The sequence below is a fragment of the Pristiophorus japonicus genome, chromosome 22, assembly GCF_044704955.1.
Source record: "Pristiophorus japonicus isolate sPriJap1 chromosome 22, sPriJap1.hap1, whole genome shotgun sequence".
NCBI lineage: Eukaryota > Metazoa > Chordata > Chondrichthyes > Pristiophoridae > Pristiophorus > Pristiophorus japonicus.
The window spans coordinates 68473634-68497684 of record NC_091998.1 but is presented as its reverse complement, the minus strand read 5'-3'; the positions used below and the strand labels follow the sequence as shown (position 1 = coordinate 68497684).

General features: G+C 51.2%; 1 protein-coding gene across 1 annotated transcript in view; it reads right to left on the bottom strand.

Annotated features, from left to right (window-relative positions):
• Positions 1-23688, bottom strand: part of LOC139234801 (substance-P receptor-like) — a 243136-nt gene extending 219448 nt beyond the window's left edge. The window contains exon 1 of the mRNA XM_070865491.1: positions 23297-23688. Coding sequence (XP_070721592.1) covers positions 23297-23688 — 392 coding nt within the window. The remainder of the gene's footprint in view (positions 1-23296) is intronic.
• Positions 23689-24051: the final 363 nt, after the last annotated feature.

Here is a 24051-nt window from a genome sequence, read left to right as displayed (position 1 = left end):
AAGGAAAGTGGGGTCAGTATCGGGGTGAAAGTGGGGTCAGTATCGGCGGGAAAGTGGGATCAGTATTTGGGGGAAAGTGGGGTCAGTATTGGGGGGAAAGTGGGGTCAGTATCAGGGAAAGTGGGGTCAGTATTGGGGAAAGTGGGGTCAGTATTGGGGAAAGTGGGGTCCGTATCAGGGAAAGATGGGTCAGTATCGGGGGAAAGTGGGTTCAGTATCGGGGGAAAGTGGGGTCAATATTGGGGGAAAGTGGGGTCAGTATTGGAGAAAGTGGGGTCAGTATCGGGGAAAATGGGGTCAGTATCGGAGAAAGTGGGTTCAGTCTTGGGGGAAAGTGGGGTCAATATCGGGGGAAAGTGCGGTCAGTATCGGGGAAATTGGGGTCAGTATCAGGGAAAGTCGGGTCAGTATTGGGGGAAAGTGGGGTCAATATCGGGGGAAAGTGGGGTCAGTCTCGGGGGAAGTGGGGTCAGTATCGGGGAAGGTGGGGTCAATATTGAGGGAAAGTGGGGTCAGTATTGGAGAAAGTGGGGTCAGTATCGGGAAAGTAGGGTCAGTATCGGGAAAATTGGGATCAGTATTGGGGAAATTGGGATCAGTATTGGGGAAATTGGGGTCAGTATCGGGGGGAAAGTGCGGTCAGTGCCAGCGAAAGTGGGGTCAGTATCGGGAAAAGTAGGGTCAGTATCATGAGGAAAGTAGGGTCAGTATTGGGGGAAAGTGAGGTCAGTATCGGGGGAAGGTGGGGTCAGTATCAGGGGAAAGTGGGGTCAGTATCGGTGAAAGTGGGGTCAGTATCAGCTGGTAAGTGGGGTCAGTATCGGGGAAAGTGGGGTCAGTATCTGAGGGAAAGTGGGGTCAGTATTGGGGGGAAGTGGGGTCAGTATTGGGGAAATGCGGTCAGTATCTGAGGGAAAGTGGGGTCATTATTGGGGGGAAGTGGGGTCAGTATTGGGGAAAGTGGGGTCAGTATCGGGGATAGTGGGGTCAGTATTGGGGGGAAAGTGGGGTCAGTATTGGGGAGAAAGTGGGGTCAGTATCGGGGAAAGTGGGGTCAGTATCGGGGATAGTGGGGTCAGTATCGGGGAAAGTGGGGTCAGTATTGGGCAGAAAGTGGGGTCAGTATCGGGGAAAGTGGGGTCAGTATCGGGGAAAGTGGGGTCAGTATTGGGGAAAGAGGGGTCAGTATCGGGGAAAGTGGGGTCAGTATTGGGGGGAAAGTGGGGTGAATATCGGGGAAAGTGGGGTCAGTATTGGGGGGAAAGTGAGGTCAGTTTATAATTTTTATTGAATCAACTCACCAGAATGTTGTGAGCAGACAAATGGACAAAGAGCATCAGTGCAATGCCACCCAAAGGCTGCCCATCTACGTAAGCAGTTCGTACCATCAGAGCCGAGACTCAATGCAGCAAACTGTGTCAATATCACATGAAATGCACTCTCCCCACTGTCGTCAAGTGCGGGTGTGACAAGGGTAGAGTGATGCAAACATCTGCATAGGCCCCCAACACCAGGTTCCTCATCGTTCATTGCTACCTGTGACGAGCCTCACAGATACCCTCCTACACACAGTCCGCCCACAGGCTGTTCCTCGTTCCGCAGGGTGACAGTGCATTGGGACCGCTGGTGGAATCATTCTAAAAACACCCCAACCAACTGGATGGAGTGTGACAATTTGATGTGGTGAATACTGAACACCAGGTAAGCCACACATTAAGGGCCCAGATTTGGTGCTGGGCCCCGGCCGCCCGAGTGCCAAAGTGCCGCCGATGGCCGCCGAGGTACCGGACGGTACTTTGGGCGGGGTTTTCATCGCCGCGGTCCCTCGAGGGTCGGCGGGCAGCAAATGAGGGACTTACCCCGCCAATCTGGGCGGCAGCCGGCGGGAGCTCCCAATCTCGGTGGCAATCTAGTTAGGGCCTGAATTTGATGGACTTGCCGCCCAAGTGCCGCCGAAGATGGAGTCGGGCCCACGGAGGGTCGGCGACTGCAGAGGAAAAATATTGTTTTAAAATCCATCGGAAGACCTTCAGGGAGCGCCATCCAGGGAAGTCCCTGTGAAGAAAAACATTATAAAATATTTACCAACCTTTTTTTTCAGGATCTTCATACTCACCATCACCAGCCAGACCAGCCTCCTCACAGCGGTCCTTCCCCGTTCTGGCACCAACTCCCGCCGACTCCCGCCAACTCCCGCCGACTCCCGCCGACTCCCACCGACTCCCGCCGACTCCCCCCGACTCCCCCCGACTCCCACCGACTCCCCCCGACTCCCCCCGACTCTCGACTCCCGCCGACTCCCCCCGACTCCCGCCGACTCCCGCCGACTCCCACCGACTCCCGCCGACTCCCGCCGACTCCCGCCGACTCCCGCCGACTCCCCCCGACTCCCACCGACTCCCGCCGACTCTCGACTCCCCCCGACTCCCGCCGACTCCCCCCGACTCCCGCCGACTCTCGACTCCCCCCGACTCCCACCGACTCCCCCCGACTCCCCCCGACTCCCGCCGACTCTCGCCGACTCCCGCCGACTCCCGCCGACTCTCGCCGACTCCCCCCGACTCCCCCCGACTCCCCCCGACTCTCGCCGACTCCCGCCGACTCCCGCCGACTCCCGCCGACTCCCGCCGACTCCCGCCGACTCTCGACTCCCCCCGACTTCCCCCGACTCCCACCGACTCCCGCCGACTCTCGACTCCCGCCGACTTCCCCCGACTCCCGCCGACTCCCGCCGACTCCCGCCGACTCTCGACTCCCGCCGACTCCCGCCGACTCCCGCCGACTTCCCCCGACTCCCGCCGACTCCCGCCGACTCCCGCCGACTCTCGACTCCCGCCGACTCCCGCCGACTCCCGCCGACTTCCCCCGACTCTCGCCGACTCTCGCCGACTCTCGCCGACTCCCGCCGACTCCCACCGACTCCCCCCGACTCCCGCCGACTCTCGCCGACTCCCCCCGACTCCCGCCGACTCCCGCCGACTTCCCCCGACTCTCGCCGACTCCCGCCGACTCTCGACTCCCGCCGACTCCCGCCGACTCTCGCCGACTCCCGCCGACTCCCGCCGACTCCCGCCGACTCCCGCCGACTTCCCCCGACTCTCGCCGACTCTCGCCGACTCCCGCCGACTCCCGCCGACTCCCGCCGACTCCCGCCGACTTCCCCCGACTCTCGCCGACTCTCGCCGACTCCCGCCGACTCCCGCCGACTCCCGCCGACTCCCGCCGACTTCCCCCGACTCTCGCCGACTCTCGCCGACTCCCGCCGACTCTCGACTCCCGCCGACTCCCGCCGACTCCCACCGACTCTCGACTCCCGCCGACTCCCGCCGACTCCCGCCGACTCTCGCCGACTCCCCCCGACTCCCACCGACTCTCGACTCCCGCCGACTCCCGCCGACTCCCGCCGACTTCCCCCGACTCTCGCCGACTCTCGCCGACTCCCGCCGACTCTCGACTCCCGCCGACTCCCGCCGACTCCCACCGACTCTCGACTCCCGCCGACTCCCGCCGACTCCCGCCGACTCTCGCCGACTCCCCCCGACTCCCACCGACTCTCGACTCCCGCCGACTCCCGCCGACTCCCGCCGACTTCCCCCGACTCTCGCCGACTCTCGCCGACTCCCGCCGACTCTCGACTCCCGCCGACTCCCGCCGACTCCCACCGACTCTCGACTCCCGCCGACTCCCGCCGACTCCCGCCGACTCTCGCCGACTCCCCCCGACTCCCACCGACTCTCGACTCCCGCCGACTCCCGCCGACTCCCGCCGACTTCCCCCGACTCTCGCCGACTCTCGCCGACTCCCGCCGACTCTCGACTCCCGCCGACTCCCGCCGACTCCCACCGACTCTCGACTCCCGCCGACTCCCGCCGACTCCCGCCGACTCTCGCCGACTCCCCCCGACTCCCACCGACTCTCGACTCCCGCCGACTCCCGCCGACTCCCGCCGACTTCCCCCGACTCTCGCCGACTCTCGCCGACTCCCGCCGACTCTCGACTCCCGCCGACTCCCGCCGACTCCCACCGACTCTCGACTCCCGCCGACTCCCGCCGACTCCCACCGACTCTCGACTCCCGCCGACTCCCGCCGACTCCCACCGACTCTCGACTCCCGCCGACTCCCGCCGACTCCCACCGACTCTCGACTCCCGCCGACTCCCGCCGACTCCCGCCGACTCCCGCCGACTCTCGCCGACTCCCGCCGACTCCCACCGACTCTCGACTCCCGCCGACTCCCGCCGACTCCCGCCGACTTCCCCCGACTCCCGCCGACTCTCGCCGACTCCCCCCGACTCCCACCGACTCCCCCCGACTCCCGCCGACTCCCACCGACTCCCACCGACTCTCGACTCCCCCCGACTCCCGCCGACTCCCACCGACTTCCGCCGACTCTCGCCGACTCCCGCCGACTCTCGCCGACTCTCGCCGACTCTCGCCGACTCCCCCCGACTCCCACCGACTCCCTCCGACTCCCGCCGACTCCCGCCGACTCCCACCGACTCTCGACTCCCCCCGACTCCCGCCGACTCCCACCGACTTCCGCCGACTCTCGCCGACTCTCGCCGACTCTCGCCGACTCCCGCCGACTCTCGCCGACTCCCGCCGACTCCCCCCGACTCCCGCCGACTCCCACCGACTCTCGACTCCCGCCGACTCCCACCGACTCCCGCCGACTCTCGACTCCCGCCGACTCTCGACTCCCGCCGACTCTCGACTCCCGCCGACTTCCCCCGACTCCCACCGACTCCCGCCGACTCTCGACTCCCACCGACTCTCGACTCTCGCCGACTTCCCCCGACTCCCGCCGACTCTCGACTCCCACCGACTCTCGACTCCCGCCGACTCCCGCCGACTCCCGCCGACTCCCGCCGACTCCCACCGACTCTCGACTCTCGCCGACTCCCGCCAACTCCCGCCGACTCTCGACTCCCGCCGACTCCCGCCGACTCCCGCCGACTCCCGCCGACTCCCGCCCACACCCATCTGGCATCGCGGCGGGTGGGAGCTCAGTTGTGCCACTCGGTCAGCGGGCGGTTCCCAGCAGCTCTCCCCTCCCGCCCGCTCCCGCCCAAATCCAAAGTGGCAGTGGGCGGAGCCCGAGGAGGAATGTCGGCAGCAGAGGGCGGCGAGTCCATCAAATTCAGGCCCTAACTATTTGAATATTCCGAGACCATCTGCCGAATCTGAGCACTTCTCTCTTTCTACTGTGTGCCTTGCAAACCTTTCTTACCTCCTGCATGAGGCCAGGCAGAGGTCGTTGGCTGGCTATTCCACCATGAGGATTATCATCTCCGACACCCGATGCTCTCCTTACCTCATGGTGATTCCTCCACATTTTCTAGCACGGCTCACATTTGGAACAGGAGGAGGCCATTCAGCCTCGCCAACCTGTTCCACCACTCAGTTAGATCATGGCTGAGCTGGACCTCTGCTCCAATTGTACACATTTCCTCCACAGCCCTTCATAGCCTTGCATAACAAAATCTAGGAGCACCGTCTTGAAAACTCTAATTGACACGTATCATCCACAGCCTTTGGGAGTACAGAGTTCCAAATTTCTGCTGCACTTTCAGTGAAAAAGTACTTTCGGATTTCCCTCCTAAACTGCCCAGCTCCAATTTTAAAATGACATCTCCTCATTCTTGATTCCCCCACCGGAGAAAATAGTTTCTCTGTACCTACCCTATTGAATCATTTTAATCACCTCAATTAGATCACCCATCAATCTTCTATTTTCCAGGGAATACAGCCTAGTCTATATGACCTGATCCCTTTAGCCCAGTGTGCTGAATCTGTACTTGCAACTCCTCCAAAGACAATAGATCATTCCTAAAGTGCGGTGCCAACTTGTGAGGTAATGATCAGGAGTGGGAATCCTGGCGGGATCTTCCCTTGCAGTGCCTGCAGGTGCTGAGCCAGTGGAGGAGAGGGATCTGAGTCAGGGCAGGTTACATGCCATAGGCTCCAGTGGTGGGAGGCAAGTTAAGCACGGGGATGATTGGTGTGGCTATCATGGACTCTACTCTTGCCACGCCCGTCGGTTGATAACTGGGTCTTATTCGCTAATCTGTAAATAAAATCTTTAGCATTGTTTCAAAATGCACAATTTTAAAAGCTGCACCAATAACGAGTACTAAATCAGAAGGTTCCTTCAACTGCAGAATCCTGAGGCAGATGTGGTGAGAAAGGTATTTACATTCTACAAACAGTGCCTGATTGAGTGCTGCGGGGCTTTCGAACACTGGGGTGCCAATCACAGCACTGATACAAATGTACTGGTGACCTTCATTATGTCACGTAGCAGGCAACGAGAGGTGCTTTTTGTTCAGCTCTTAAAGGGGGTGGGTCAGGAAGTTCAGTGCCACTGCACACTAGAGCTTAAACAGTCCATGTCACACAGTGCTTGAAAGGGGATTCCTGTCTACAGTTCCACAGCTGGAATGTATGCACCTGTGAATATGCTCACAGGTTTGTGGAGCTTCTGGCGCCTGAATTTTCTGTGGTCTGGAGGAGTCCGTGTTCCACGTGTATGTTCAGTGTGCGAGATTGCAGCCCCAATTCCAATATTTGAAGGGGCTACCCCTCAAATTCTGGTTGCACTTCAGTCCCACACTCCTGATCTTTGGGCACCCAGTGCGGAGGGGAGCGGGTAGGTCCGAGAGCCTCCTCATAGGACTGCTCCTGGGCACAGCCAAGGGGGCCATCAGCCGGTCCAGGCAGCGGGCGGTCGAGGGGGTCGTTCAGCCTGACTGCCTGCCTCTCTTCCATGCGTGCATCCGGGCCAGGGTGTCCCTGGAGATGGAGCACGCGGTGTCCACCGGTACGCTCGCGGCCTTCCACGAGAGGTGGGCGCCAGAGGGACTAGAGTGCATCATCACCCCCGTCAACCAAATTTTAATTTGATTTGGCAAGGTTCCCAGCTGATTTGGAAATTTGTGGGTTCTGGTGCACTAACTAAAAGGGGGCACTTGAAGCTCTATCTAAAATAGTTGTAGAGCTGTTGAGTTGGGAGTAGCTTAGCCAGTCACGTGATGTTCACAAGACTCAATAAAACCCCAGCCAGTTAGGTTCGGGGGATCCACAATGGGGCAGGTGGTTGTGAGCCTGGTGGATGAACTGGTAATGTGTAGTGTGATTGTTAAACCTTTGTTAATAAACCAACTAGTTCTTAAAAGCAATGTGTTGCTATGAATTCTTAAACAACAAACCCGTGAATCAAATACATTGCACCAGACATGACAATGGGTGGAAGGAGCTGGAGAGGATGGAATGTCACTGCAAAAGTTACCTGTGCTACACACACTGAGCAGTTCCCGAATGGAATATAGACCTCACAGAACCTCCTTAAGGGCAAGCTTGCACCCCATGCCTTTTAATCCATCACCATCTCCGATTAAACCCTGTGGTTTTCTTGACAAGCAAAGATTGAATTAATCACTAAGTGACTTTATTCTGCTGACATTTATTAATGAGTCTTGATCATCTGCCTTGAACCTGCACTTCTGGATATATTTGCATGCAAATCGACTCCGGTACAAAATTGTCTTGCAATGAGTGTGATGTGATTATCAAGTGTTGCAGTATTTATCATGCTTTTTAACGAGCAATGCTGATCCTCTCCACAGCCTAGACCCCAGTGTTTCAGACAGCTCGTCGACACATGCAGAATACAATTACTCAGTAATCGCAATTTATTTGATCGGTACTCAAAGCAAGGTTGAAACAAGTTGTATTTATTCATAGTTATCTAATTGTGTTTTTTTAATCAATCAATTTCCTTCCTTCCTCCAGTGAAGGGACAGCAGCATTCATCTCTCTGAAGTGGCCAACCTTCGTGTGAACCCAGCCAGCGTGACGAAAGGCCATATTAACACCCTGTCACCTTGTGCCCATACATGCACCTTTTTCAGCACGTGATGTTTCCTTAACCCTAGCCAAGGGGCAATGAATCAATCAAAGTATCTCAGCTACTGCCCTAGGCCAGGGGCAATGAATCAATCACAGTATCTCAGCTGGTGCCCGAGCTAAGATCAGCAAACTCCACACAGAGCAGGCGGGGGGTGGGGGGGTTGAACATGGGCCCTTCATGTCCGTATCTTGGGCAGCACCTTTGCCCGTGAATCTGACTTACTTTGACTCCCAGTTAAGCAGCTCGCCGATTTTAAAATTCTCATCCTTGTTTTCAAATCTCTCCATGACCTCGCCCCTCCCTATCTCTGTAATCACCTCCAGCCCCACATCCCCCGAGATCTCTGCACTCTGTCAATTTGGGCCTATTGAGCATCCCCGATATTAATCGCTCAACCATTGGTGGCCATGCCTTCAGCTGTTTGGGCCCCAAGCTCTGGAATTCCCTCCCTAAACCTCTCCGCCTCTCTTTCCTGCTTTAAGACGCTCCTTAAAACCCACATCTCTGCCCTAATATCTCCTTATATGGCTCGGTGTCAAATTTTGTTTGATAACGCTCCTGTGATGCGCCTTGGAATGTTGTACTACGTTAAAGGCGTTCAAGTTGTTGTTGTTGTTGTGGCCTTGGAGGGGTTGCAGTACCGATTCACCAATATGATACCGAGGCTCAGAGTTGAATGATAAGGACAGGTTGCATGAACTTGGCTTTTATTCCCTTGAGTGTAGACGATTAAGGGATGATATAATTGAGGTGTTTAAAATGTTAAAAAGATTTGTTGGGGTAGATATTTGGGGCTGGTTTTTTGGTTCTGCTCATTTCGGTGCGGTAATGGCGGTGGGCGATAATGGCGGCGGTGAGGCGGTAATGGCAGCGGGCGGTAATGGCGGTGGGCGGTAATGGCGGCGGTGAGGCGGTAATGGCGGCGGGCGGTAATGGTGGCGGGCGGTAATGGCGGCGGGCGGTAATGGTGGCGGGCGGTAATGGCGGCGGTGAGGCGGTAATGGCGGCGGGCGGTAATAGCGGCGGCGGGCGGTAATGGCGGTGGTGAGGCGGTAATGGCGGCGGGGCGGTAAAGTTTGTGCCCGGAAACAGTTGGCGCCTCAGTCGGCAAAATTCATCCGCTGAGCCCTGAGTGTGGGACGGAGCCCCAAGTGTGGGGCGGGGCCGTGGGTGTGGGGCAGGGCATGAGTGTGGGGCGGGGCCCCGAGTGTGGGGCAGGGCCTGAGTATGGGGCGGGGCCTGTGTGAGGCAGGGCCTGAGTGTGGGGCGGGGCCTGAGTGTGGAATGGGGCTGTGGGTGTGGGCGGGGCCTGAGTGTGTGAGTGTGGGGCGGGGCCTGAGTGGGAATGGGGCTGTGGGTGTGGGCGGGGCCTGAGTGTGGGGCGGGACACTAAGGGAGGGGTCGCCTCTCTCGGGGCACAATAAACATTCCCAATACCTTAAATCCCTCACAATAAGCGACATTGCAAAAATAAAACTAAACACAACCAAACTTGCCTCATTCACCAATTCCTTCAGTCACCGGCGCCGGGACAGCTCTAACCGTTTGGTCCCACCGCGGCGTGCTTTGGGCCACTATAGGGTCAGCGCACAACAAACCTCATCGCGCAGTCGAAACCGCCAGTGTTGCACGCCGGCTCGATGCTCCCGGGCAGTGCTGCTCTGCGTCACCACAAAACCGGCAACTGGTTTCCTGGCTGGCTGCCCGGAGACCCTCCCTACCGCCATTACCGCCGCTCCGGGGCACCAACAGGGGTGGCAGAAGCCTGAAAATCCAGCCCAAAGAATCTATTTCCTCTGATGGGGCAAACAACAATGAGGGACACAATCTTAAAATGAGAGTTGGGTCGTCGCAGCAGCTAGATGGGGTTGAGGTACCGATCGGCCATGATCTAGTTGCATGGCAGAGCAGGCTCAAGGGGCTGAATGGCCCACTTCTGTTCCTATGTTCCTATGGTACTCAGGTAACATAATGCATGTGCAATAGATATATTAGGAAGAACTTTTGGCTCAGAGTGTTATAAATCTTTTGAAATGAACCTTTGGGAAGATAGAAGGGACAAAAGACATGCGGGCCAATCAATATGTACATAGATGATCGGTTGAGAGAATTGAAGTACGAGATGGGGGAGTTCCAAGGCCAAATGGCCTTTTCTAATTTCTAACTGTCCTTAGGTTTCTTAATTGTCTTTCATTCTGCTTGAAAGCAAAGCACAGCAAGCTACAATCGATACAGAGCTGTAGGCATACATACAGCTTGCAGCGTTGATGCTGCTTAAACAGCTTCACACAGAGTCAAAGAGCTACATGACATGTACAAGAAGTGAACATTTCATTATATACAACTGTTGGGCATAGGATTTTTTTAGCTTTAATCCGTAAAAAAAATGTTGCTCCTAAAGCAAGTAGCAATTCAATTGGCTACATCTAAATCAATCATCATCATCATCATAGGCGTCCTCTCGAACGAGGATGACTTGCTTCCACGAGAGTTCACTAATGTTTCAATGAAGGACCTGATGTTCCAGTCCTGAACTCCAATTGAGGGGGTGGAAGATGCATGTGCGTGGATTTTTTTTACGTGGGGTGACCGTTGCACACCAGCCACCACACGGGCTTGACAGAGTGAGGTCTTGGTCCAGTGGCAAGGGTTACCCAGGATGACTGAGACCTGCTCTGCTGCACGGACCTAGTGCGCACATATCGCAGTGTGGGCTGGGCCCGTGCTGCCCCTGGGCCCTCGCCTCTTCTGGGCCCCGTACCTTCATTCGCCACACCTTCGCCCCCAATGTTCCAGGGCCCGGCGTGCTAGCTCTATTTATAGCCCCGACCTGCGGTGGTATTCTCAGGGGAGGCCCACAATGTTAAGGAAGGATATACTTGCATTGGAGGCTGTTCAGAGAAGGTTCACGAGGTTGATTCCGGAGATGAGGGAGTTCACTTATGACGATAGGTTGAGTAGTTTTGGCCTATACACATTGGAGTTCAGAATAATAAGAGGTGATCTTATCGAAACATATAAGATCATGAGGGGGCTCGACAAGTTGGATGCAGAGAGGATATTTCCACTCATAGGGGAAACTAAAACTAGGGGACATAGTCTTAGAATAAGGGGTCGCCCATTTTAAATGGAGATGAGAAGAAATTTCTTCTCTCGGAGGGTTGTAAACCTATGGAATTCTCTGCCCTGGAGAGCTGTGGAAGCTGGGTCATTGAATATATTTAAAGCGGAGATGGACAGATATTTGAGCGAGTCCATGATCAGTGTTGCCAAACACTCCTGAATTGGATCCAGTTGATCCCAGGACTGATCAGAAGCGGGCAGTAGAGGCAAACAAAGGTTGGACAAAACCAGCTTCCAAAACATTAGTCAGCTGGGGCTCAGTGGATAGCACTCTTGCCTCTGAGTCAAAAGGTTGTGGGTTCAAATCCCACTCCAGAGGCTTGAGCCCAAAATCCAGGCTGACACTCCAGTGCAGTGCTAGGGTGTGCTGCACTGTCAGAGGTGCCATCTTTTGGATGTGACGTCAAACCGAGGCCCTGTCTGCCTTCTCAGGTGGATAGAAAAGATCCCATGGTGCTATTCAAAGAAGAGCGTGAGAGTTCTCCCCAGTGTCCTGGCCAATATTTATCCAAGACCTAAAAACAGCTTATCTGCTCATTATTCCATTGCCTTTTGTGGGATGCTGCTGTGCACAAATAACTTGCAGCGTTTGCTACATTTCAACAGTGATTATCCTTAAAAAGTAATTCTGTGTCTGTAAAGTGCTTTGGGACATCCTGAGGTCATGAAAGGTGCTATATAAATGTAATTCTTTCTTTCCCTTTATCTGAACTTTAGTCATCGAGACCATGTCTAATTATGCAGGATTCCCGAGGGAGACAGAAATTGCAAACCTAATTTAAACGTCTGACATACCAAGTGTAAAACACTGTCAGATTCACTTCAAGATAGGAGTGTGCTTGACAAATCTGATCATGTCTGTGCATAGTTTACCTCTTGTTGAGTGTTTCCTGTCAGGGTTGTTTCTATTGCTGAATGAGCTATGACACAAAAACTCATTTTGGACTCATTTCATCAAAGTCATCACTCAGCATTCCAGTTCTTATCCAAGTATACCTTCACAACCTCCTTCTCACCTTATAAGGGCACGAACATTTAGTTAGGCCAAACATTTTGTTTCGCCAGTCCTATTATGGTCATGTCTGATCACAAGTAACTAAATCTCCATAAAAACAGAATACTCAGCAGGTCAGGCAGCATCTATGGCGAGAGAAACAGAGTTCACGTCTCAGACCAATGTTCTGACGAAGGGTCATCGACCTGAAACGTTAACTCGGTTTCTCTCTCCACAGATGCTGCCTGACCAACCGAGTATTTCCAGAAATGTCTCCTTTTATTTCAGATTCCAGCCTCTGCAAATTTTGCTTTTGTAACCAAATCTTGCTCCTGAATTCACAGTCTACCTGCTCCTTTCCAGTTGCGAAGGGAATAAAGCTTTCATTGCCCTGTTTTCAGAGAGATGTGGCGATGGCAGCTCTGCAGCAGCTAAGATTTACAATGCACATTTCTTAGTCAACCCAGAACTAGCCAGTCACAGTATTCCCTACACAGGGAAATTGATGGGATTGAAGGCCGATAAATCCCCAGGGCCTGATAGGCTGCATCCCAGAGTACTTAAGGAAGTTGCCCTAGAAATAGTGGATGCATTGGTGGTCATTTTCCAACAGTCTATCGACTCTGGATCAGTTCCTATGGACTGGAGGGTAGCCAATGTAACCCCACTTTTTAAAAAAGGAGGGAGAGAGAAAACAGGGAATTATAGACCGGTTAGCCTGACATCAGTAATGGGGAAAATGTTGGAATCAATTATTAAGGATGAAATAGCAGCGCAATTGGAAAGCAGTGACAGGATCGGTCCAAGTCAGCATGGATTTATGAAAGGGAAATCATGCTTGACAAATCTTCTGGAATTTTTTGAGGATGTAACGAGTAGAGTGGACAAGGGAGAACCAGTGGACGTGGTGTATTTGGACTTTCAAAAGGCTTTTGACAAGGTCCGACACAAGAGATCAGTGTGCAAAATTAAAGTACATGGAATTGGGGGTAATGTACTGGCGTGGATAGAGAATTGGTTGGCGACAGGAAGCAGAGAGTCCGGATAAACGGGTCCTTTTCAGAATGGCAGGCAGTGACTAGTGGGGTACGGCAAGGTTCAGTGCTGAGACCCCAGCTAATTACATTATACATTAATGATTTAGACGAAGGAATTGAGTATAATATCTCCAAGTTTGCAGATGACACTAAGCTGGGTGGCAGTGTGAGCTGTGAGGAGGATGCTAAGAAGCTGCAGGGTGACTTGGACAGGTTAGATGAGTGGGCAAATGCATGGCAGATGCAGTATAATGTAGATAAATGTGAAGTTATCCACTTTGGTGGCAAAAACAGGAAGGCAGAATATTATCTGAATGGTGACAGATTAGGAAAAGGGGAGGTGCAACGAGACCTGGGTGTCATGGTACATCAGTCATTGAAAGTTGGCATGCAGGTATGCAAGCGGTGAAGAAGGCAAATGGCATGTTGGCCTTCATAGTGAGAGGATTTGAGTATAGAAGCAGGGAGGTCTTACTGCAGTTGTACAGGGCCTTGGTGAGGCCACACCTTGAATATTGTGTACAGTTTCGGTCTCCTAATCTGAGGAAGAACATTCTTGTTATTGAGGGAGTGCAGCGAAGGTTCACCAGACTGATTCCCGGGATGGCAGGACTGATATATGAAGAAAGACTGGATCGACTAGGCTTATATTCACTGGAATTTAGAAGAATGAGAGGGGATCTCACAGAAACATATAAAATCCTGATGGGATTGGACAGGTTAGATGCAGGAAGAATGTTCCCGATGTTGGGGAAGTCCAGAACCAGGGGTCACAGTCTAAGGATAAGGGGTAAGCTATTTAGGACCGAGATGAGGAGAAGCTTCTTCACTCAGAGAATTGTGAACCTGTGGAATTCTCTACCACAGAAAGTTGTTGAGGCCAGTTCGTTGGATATATTCAAGAGGGAGTTAGATGTGGCCCTTACAGCTAAAGGGATCAAAGGGTATGGAGAGAAAGCAGGAATGGGATATTGAAGTTGCATGATCAGCCATGATCATATTGAATGGTGGTGCAGGCTCGAAGGGCCGAATGGCCTGCTCCTGCACCTATTTTCTATGTTTCTATGTTTCTACCTGCACAAATGCTCCTTTCATGCCTCTTGACTTTCCAATTGTCCTTTAGTCAGAGTAAGTAAGGAATATCTCTGCTATCTAACTGTGCACAAGATGTTTCACAAATGGCACGACAAAACATTTAGGAAGATTTGTTGCACAGATCATGATTGAGAGCATATTTGAAAAAACATGACCTTTTGTGGTTGGAAATGAGGACGGGGAAGGAGAGAGAATGGTTTCCCACAGAGTCGCACTGGACGCAAGGACCACGATAGGATGTCACATACCTGTTGAATTCAAGGGCCACCACTGGCTGGACAGGTATTGTGACTTGGATGGGCATCAAATTAAGGCAAGGGGTTCATCCTTTTTTAACACGGAGATATATTTAAGTACAAGTTGTTAAAGATGTCAATAAGTAAAAAAAAACAATCCTCTTACAGACAAAGGAATGAGATGTGGATATGAAGGACATGCATGGGGGAGAATTTCAGCGTTGCGAGTTGTGTTGGAAAACACAGCTCACACACAGAAACATTCGGGTAGAAGTAGCAAGGTTTTAGCTACAAATTACATTTTACATGCTCGGGAGAATAAGGAGCTGGAACGGAACAGATACGGCTCCCCTCATCCTGCCTGAATTCACACTGCCTTTATATTTAATGACAGATTACAGGGAACAAGGTGTCAACAAAGAGGAAATGATGTGTTGCTGCAGAAAGCATGCTGCACTGAATCATCATCATAGGCAGTCCCTCTGAATCGAGGAAGACTTGCTTCCACTCTTAATATGAATTCTTAGGTAACTGAACAGTCCAATATGAGAACCACAGTGGCTGTCACAGGTGGGACAGACAGTGGTTGAGGGAAGGGGTGGGTGGGACTGATTTGCCACACGCTCCTTCCGCTGCCTGCGCTTGGTTTCTGCATGCTCTCGGTGATGCAACTCGAGGTGCTCAGTGCCCTCCCGGATGTTCTTCCTCCACTTAGGGCAGTCTTTGGCCAGCGACTCCCAGGTGTCGGTGGGGATGTTGCATTTTATCAGGAAGGCTTTGAGGGTGTCCCTGTAACGTTTCCTCTGCCCACCTTTGCCTCGTTTGCCGTGAAGGAGTTCCGAGTCGAGCGCTTGCTTTGGGAGTCTCGTGTCGGGCATGCGAACAATGTGGCCCGCCCAACGGAGCTGGTCGAGTGTGGTCAGTGCTTCAATGCTGGGGATGTTGGCCTGGTTGAGGATGCTAACGTTGGTGCATCTGTCCTCCCAGGGGAATTTTAGGGTCTTGTGGAGACATTGTTGGTATTATTTCTCCAGCGACTTGAGGTGTCTACTGTACATGGTCCATGTCTCTGAGCCATACAGGAGGGCGGGTATCACTACAGTCCTGTAGACCATGAGCTTGGTGACAGTTTTGAGGGCCTGGTCTTCAAACACTCTTTTCCTCAGGGGGACATAGGCTATGTAGATTGTGGGCATTGGGCTTAGAGGGTTTATGGACCACCTGATTTGTACTATAATTATATATTCTATGATTGCATTATTTTTATGCACTAGTCTATCCATGCATACACCAGTGCTTCATAGCTTAATGCGATGAAAACAGTATAAATGTGAAGATGTACTAATTAATGTCAGTACTAATCGGATCTCAGCTAGTCACAGAGTGTGGAGAATTCAGTGGTGTTCAGGGCGTAGCTGCATTCTCTGCGGCACCAAGTCATCACCCACACTTGCATCAAGTTACAGCCCAGGTACAGGCACCTTGTGTCCATTATTTGATGCTGGCAATGAGGCAGCACAGGGTGAAGCATTGGTTACTGGTGCTGAAGGTCTAGCAGTGGCTCCTGGCAGCAGTGAGGAGCCCTTTGTTAGTGGGACTAACTGAGGCTGTTAAACATTGAGCAGGCACTTGGCTCCACAACCAAACCAGTGCCAAGAATAAATGCCTGGATGTCCATACTGCATCTGATGCCGACCAAGGAACAACACCAGTGGCAACTGAACCGGGCACCACAGTTAGGCCACCAATAGACAAAGCAGGTGGTGCCTTGCCCCTCCCTACCTCTGTAACCTCCTCCATCCCTACAACCCTCCGCGATCTCTGCACTCCTCTACTGCTGGCCTCATGCGCATCCCCAATTCCAATCGCTCCACTATTGGTGGCTGTGCCATCAGCTGCCTAGACCCTAAACTCCAAAATTCCCTACCTAAACCTCTCCCCTTTTCTCTCATCCTTTAAGATGCTCCTTAAAATCTACCTCTAACCCAGCTTTTGGTCATCTGCTGTCATATTTCATCATGTGGCTCAGTGTCAAATGTTGTTTAATAACGCTCCTGGGAAGCGCCTTGGGATGTGTTACCACATTAAAGGTGCTATATAAATGTAAGTTGTTCTTGTTGCTGTAGGAGCACATCTCCAGACTGCTCACACTGCTGCTACTGATACTTTAGGGCGTAAAATCCGGCAGCTCACTTGGATAATGCTTACAGGCAACCATCACAGAAGGACTCTGCGACCTCGCTTTGACCTATGGCTCTGTGCACAAAGAGACCACGCGGTGACAGCCTGTAGCAATGGTTTGCATCGTGAAGCACAAGGCCAGCTGGACGACACCGATCTCAAGAGCAGTTCTGGTTCACCATGCCGCAGAAAGCTACGAGCCCCATTGACTTCAGCACAGGGCTCTCTGAACATGGATGCACTTACACCTGCACTCATTGCATCGACAGATAGTTGACTTGCTGAGTCATAATCAGCTCCCCAATTAGCTCGGCACTTCAGTCAACAGAGTTACTACCACAGCTAATGGAACACTTACGAAGAGGGCACATGCACAAGCAATATGTAGAAATAAAGATAGTAGGAGAGGCAAACAGTGGAGCTGGCAGAACATGTGCAGTTGTCGGGAAAACCCATCTGGTTCACTAATGTCCTATAGGGAAGGAAATCTGCCGCCCTTACCCGGTCTGGCCTTTTTGTGACTCCAGAACTACAGCAACGCAGTTGACTCTTAACTGCCCTCTGAAATGGCCCAGCGAGACACTCAGTTGTACCAAACCACTACAACAAAGCATGCACTGTGGGAGCACCTTCACCACACGGACTGCAGCGGTTCAAGAAGGTGGCTCACCACCACTTTCTCAAGGGGCAATTAGGGATGGGCAATAAATGCTGGCCTTGCCAGCGATGCCCACTTCGCATGAATGAATAAATAAAACAAAAAATGAAACACAACTGTACGGCTAAAGTAACTTACAATTCTGTGATTGCCCAATGGAAAGTTACAACGTGACCCAAGTGTGGCTTACTCCACATCTGCCTTGCCAAGACCGATCTGGAAGTACTTAATACTGACACTGGGTGATGAATGTTCTGTTCCCCAGAGCTGACATCCCGTACCTCAAGTGTAAAATTATTACTTTTTAAATGTATGCACAAAATTTCAACCCATTTGTATTCTTTGATTTGACTCTTCCCTCTTTCGGTGAGCCGGCACCACACACCATTCCCAGCTGCTGAGAGAGACGAGTGGATGACCACATTTTGTTCTCCACCAATCACACTCTACTACTGACCATGAGGACCTGACCAAAGTAACTCAGAATCTGTCTCCCATACATAATCTGAGCATGGCACCATGTCGGCACGACTACTGTCGGCCACTCAACACACGGGGAATCACGGGCATCTTGCCCCCTGCTGGCAACGCATGTTGGCACTCCGGTGTATTGTGGCATTGTGGTCAACTTGTGAAGTGAAATCCACAAAGAAGTGAATTACCAACAAAACCACCCAACCATCAGAGTCCAGGCTTTCACTCCCCGAGCATTATTGTGACTTGTTTTTTTTATACTTGTAAGCAACAGAGTGACTATTCTGAGAAATATTAGCCCTGTAAATCTAAACGATCTCACAAATGAAATGTAGGTTTCCAAAACAACGGTATCTCTCAGCTCATGGATTTGTCCAATGATTGGTTGCTGCGACCTATGAGTCATTGCTGCACTGTGCTTCTGTGCTTAGGGCTGTTCCAGCCAATTGAATAGGATTTTATTATTTGAATCTATTTTGCATCTTCCACCCTCAATAAACTTGAGCTCCTCCAAAACTCTGCTGTTCATATCCTAACCCGCACCAAGTCCTCTTCACCTATCACCCCTATGCTCGCTGACCAACATTGGTTCATAAGAACATAAAAAATAGAAGCAGCAGTAGACTCTATGGCCCTTCGAGCCTGCTCTACCATTCAATAAGATCATGGCTGATCTTCGACATCAACTCCACTTTCCTGCACTATCCACATATCTCTTGATTCTCCTAGAGTACAAAAATCCATCGATCTCAGCCTTGAATATACTCAAAGACTGAGCTTCCACAGCCCTCTGGAGCAGAGAATTCCAAAGATTCACCACCCTCTGAGTGAAGACATTTCTCGGTATCTCAATGTTAAACGGCCAAGCCCTTATCGTAAGACAATGCCCCCTGGTTCTAGACTCTCCAGCCTGGGGGAAACAGCCTCTCAGCATCGACCCTGTCAATCCCCCTCAGAATTTTATATGTTTCAATGAGATCACCTCCCATTCTTCTCAACTCCAAAATGTATCGGCCCATCCTACTCAATCTCTCCTCGTAGGCCTTCTAGGTCCTAAGCTCTGGAATTCCCTCCCTAAACCTTTCTGCTTCTCCAACTCTCTTTAAAACTTATCTCTTTGACCAAGCAGCTAGTCACCCGTCACAATATCTCTTTAGCTTGGAGTCCATTTTTTGTCTGATTGTGATGCTTTGAAGCACCTTGGGGTGTTTCACTAGTTAAAGATGCAATATTGTTGTTGAAGTTATAGGAGTTTCACTATCCAATGGGACATAAGAACAGTTAACCACAAGAAAGGGCCATTGGGCCATTGAAGTCCATGCCTCTGGTACTTTAACTCCTAATAACAATAATACCTGCATTTATTTATCACATTGAAATATCTGGAAATGCTCAGGCAGAGTGTGCAAGCGTCTGCATTTTGCAAATCCCACAAAAATTCTGCCTTTGGTAGAATAAGGGAGAGGGGGGGGGTTGCTACAGTTGTACAGGGCCTTGGTGAGGCCACACCTGGAGTATTGTGTACAGTTTTGGTCTCCTAACTTGAGGAAGGACATTCTTGCTATTGAGGGAGTGCAGCGAAGGTTCACCAGACTGATTCCCGGGATGGCGGGACTGACATATCAAGAAAGACTGGATCAACTGGGCTTGTATTCACTGGAGTGCAGAAGAATGAGAGGGGACCTCATAGAAACGTTTAAAATTCTGATGGGGTTAGACAGGTTAGATGCAGGAAGAATGTTCCCAATGTTGGGGAAGTCCAGAACCAGGGGTCACAGTCTAAGGATAAGGGGTAAGCCATTTAGGACCGAGATGAGGAGAAACTTCTTCACCCAGAGAGTGGTGAACCTGTGGAATTCTCTACCATAGAAAGTTGTTGAGGCTAATTCACTAAATATATTCAAAAAGGAGTTAGATGAAGTCCTTACTACTAGGGGGATCAAGGGGTATGGCGAGAAAGCAGGAATGGGGTACTGAAGTTGCATGTTCAGCCATGAACTCATTGAATGGCGGTGCAGGCTAGAAGGGCCGAATGGCCTACTCCTGCACCTATTTTCTATGTTTCTATGTCTATGTTTCTATTATTCCAAACATTTATCCGTCTTTAGAGTTAAAGGTAGGAATGCAGATTAGACAATCAAGGCGGTCTGCGATTATCCCAGATACACTCCCGGCAAACAGTACTGGCTGGAACTTGCATTTATATAAATAAATACCCTCTTGAGCAAAGAACCGTCTATCAATTTTAAATTTACTTTCAATTAATTTAAATGTATCCTCTCCTGGCTTACGTTGGAGAAATAAGCCGATATATCATTGTCTCTTTCGCTTTGTGTGGATAAGATTTCTGAATTGCATTTTTATTCCTCGACGATTTTGCAAAGTATGGTTTTGATTGAAGAGTGAGTGTTGATATTGTGGGGGGAGGTGGGGAAGGGGCCGGGCAGTATTATTGAGTTTGACAGTGTGTGGGAGCTGGAGACACATTGCTCAGCGGTAATGAGCAGGTCTTTGCAGACCGCCCGGTTAATGACTGTATTTTCACTGATTGAACTGAGGATCAGCCTTACATGGCAATTCCAAGGACAATCACAGTCTTTAAAGAGGGAATGCTTCACAATGATGATGCACAGACAGAGAGAACAACACAAAAGAATTTTCAGGAAACTCATCTTTCTTCACATCATTTTACAGACCTTGCTAAAATGATTGTCCCATTTAATGACTGTCCCGTTTAAAGGCCTTCTATTGTCCAAGTTCAGTCTCAGCTGCTGTGATTGCCTGCTCGACATCAGCTTCAACCTCTGCAATGCCCATTTTAGAGCACTTTGAATCTTTTGATAAATAAAGACATCGATGTGTTGCAGCAAGTGAGATTGGGAATGTACATCACCAGGGTCCCAGGACTTGCTCTGCTCGCTCTGTGACATTGGTCAAAGGCAGACAGACTTCCTCCAATCATCTCCCTCCTCAATTATCCCCAATGCTTTTACAATCTTGCTGGAAACTGTAAACATGTGAAATTCCCCCAACCCCGCTAACACAAAACGACTTGAGGAATTCATAGAAATTTACAAGACAGATTGAAGCCATTCGGCCCATCGTGTCTGCCAGCCTGCCGACAAACCTATCCAACCGAATCCCACTGTACAGCTCTTGTAGGTTACGGCACTTCAAGTGCACATCCAAGTACTTTTTAAATGTGGTAAGGGTTTCTGCCTCCACCACCCTTTCAGGCAGTGAGTTCCAGACCCCCACCGCCTTCTGGGTGAAAAAAATTCTGCTCAAATTCCCTCTAAACCTCCTACCAAATACTTTAAATCTCTGCCCCCTGGTTATTGACCCCTCTGCTAAGGGAAATAGGTCCGTCCTATCCATTCTATCCAGGCCCCTCATAATTTTATGCACCTCAGTTAGGTCTGCCCTCAGTCTCCTCTGTTCCAAAGAAAACAAACCCAGCCTATCCAATCTTTCCTCATAGCTAAAATTCTCCAGTCCAGGCCACCTCTTCATAAATCTCCTTTCTGGTGTACCCTCTCTGGTGTAATCACATCTTTCCTGTGATGTGGTGACCAGAACTGCACGCAGTACTCCAGCTGTGTCATGACTAGTGTTTTATACAGTTCAAGCATAACCGCCCTGCTCTTGTATTCTATGCTTCGGCTAATAAAGGCAACTATCCCATATGCCTTTGTAACCACCTTATCTACCTGGCCTGCTACCTTCAGGGATCTGTGGACATGTTCTCCAAGGACAGACTCCTAAACCACCGTGTGCCGCCTCAATGCTACAAGTCACTGTCACAATCTACTGCCGCCCAGAGGTTTCTCGTCAAACTTCAATGAGGAATGAAATGAACGAGTAAAGAATTCAATGGGATGGATTCTACACACAATTAAGTATTAGCTTGGAAGCAGTTCTTTGGGAGAAGCTGACCCAAGCCCCAAAGGCTTGGAGGGCAAATCAGCCAGTGGATTATCTCAGAGAGAAAGTCTCGTTAAGAACACACACAAAAAAACCTGCACATAATGTTCTCAGGAACATCTCGCCTGCCTGTTATTGGGACCGATTGCTGTCTGTCATCTCCTGACATAACATGATGCTATAACTCCCTTGTACCGCCAAAGGAGTGGGATTTATTGGTACAATGTTGTTTTCAGGGAGTGTGCCCCCACCCTCCCAGTCAGCACAAGGGCCGAAAACACACGGTAAGATTAACCTTTCTTTATCAGGAATGGTCCTGGGAATCACCACAGGGTTACTTTCAATGTAAGCGTTCATATGAGCTTCCTCTGCCTGTGTTATATGGATTTTAAACGAATAATAAAGACGTCTGTTATTTGTTTTTACAAAGCAGATCCACAAATTTCTCACAAAGCGTTAAATTGTCTCCTTCTAAAATCGCAGAGAGTGATTTACACTCACAGGTGGCTGATCTGTTGAAAGATCTGAACTAGATTGCCCATCAATCAGACCGCGCATTTTCTGCTGTATTCAATTATCGGCACCAATACATTTGACAAACTTGCTGATTAGTTTGTGTGTGTATAATGTGTATGTGTCTGCACACAGTAATACGTGAATGGTCAGGTCGAGCAACTTTGCACCTGTAAGGTTACATTTGAAATATTGGGGCAGATTGCATGTTGCAGGAAGCCGTGCACTGTCCAATGCAGAGGCCAGCTCAGTCACACTGAGCGTTCCTGGAAACTCTGACCGAGGGGGCAAACCATCCTCACGCTCAGTACCATGAGGAAGGCGACACTGGAGCGGGATAAACCCACGCCTCGTCCTTCCTGGGGTGCTGCGATACACAGTGTCTGATGTAGGAGAAGCTGTCGGACTTCACACTGCCTATTTGCAGCGGAGAAGTGTAAGGTTCTCGTAGTGTACCACCCCAGCTCCGTGAAATGACTCGGAAACTGGATCCTGGGACTTTAGCACAGAGATTGTGCGGGGAGTTTAAATGACCTTTCTATGTGTATATATAGAGAGCGAGAGGGGGAGAGAGATATGGACATAGAGAGACAGAGACACAAAAACAGAGAGACACAGAGAGAGAGACGGTGAGAGAGACACATAAATAATGGCAGAGAGAGAGAGAGACAGACACACAGAGACCGAGAGAGACAATGGGAGAGCGGAGCAGGGAGAGAGAGAATGAGGGAGAGAAACAGAGAGACAGGCAACGAGAGAGAGACAGACACACAGAGAGAGACCGAGAGAGACAATGGGAGAGAGAAGCAGAAAGAGACAGAGACACAGAGAGAGAGAGAGGCAGAGAGACATAGAAAGGGAGAGACAGTGAGAGAGAGAGAAGCAAAGAGACAGAGGCAAAGAGAGATCGAGAGAAAGAAAATGATGGAGAGAAGCAGGGAAAGAAACAGGCAAAGAGAGAGAGAGAGGGACAGAGAGAGAGAGAGACAGACAGAGAGCGAGAGAGAGATACAGAGAGAGAGAGAGAGAGAGACAGAAAGATACAGAAAGATAGAGAGAGAGAGAGAGATGATTGTAAATACGCAAATGAACGCTGGACATATGTAGGAGTGGTGTGGGGTGTGGGGTCGGCGGTAGATGTGAGGGCCTCACCTGTCCAGGGCGATGGCAGTCATTGAGTAGATGCTGGCAAACATGGCAGTGATGGGGAAGAAGTTGTGGAAGCGGCAGTAGCCGGGCCCGAAGTACCACTCGTTGTGGATACCGTAGACGAAGTTGATGACCGTGTTGAAGGCGGCCATGGAGACCTCTGCGAAGGCCAGGTTGACCAAGAAGTAGTTGGTGACCGTGCGCATCCGCTTGTGGGCCAGGATAATCCACATAACCACCAGGTTCCCGCACACGGCCACCGCCACGATACTGGAGTAGGCGAGCGCCCACAGGGCGATCTGCCACTTGGGCTGCAGGAACTTGGTGTCCAGCTCCCCTGTGCTGTTCCCCAGACCCGAATCATTCAGAGACACATTGAAGAGGCTCAGGTCCATGGTGGCAGCGTTGGAGATGGACCTCTGCCCTTGCTCTCCCGGGTATCTGTCCCCAATCGCTCGTCATAAGACCTTGCAACTTCCAGAAGCACAGGATTAGAGGGCGAGAAAGAGAATGCTAAATATATATTGCTCAGGGGCTGAAGATCTCAGGCATTAGTCGCTAGCAAGGCTTCCAAATGAAACTTTGTACAGCTCTGACTCGCTGCTATGTTGTGAGTGAGTGAGTGTTCCAGCAAACACGTGTCGCTTACCGCAGCCTGACAGAGACTGTAGCAAATGGGGAGGAGGCTGGGTTATTTAAAAGCAATATGTTTTTTTTGTAGAGGAGACGTCAGTACTGCGGGGTGGGCAGAAGAGACA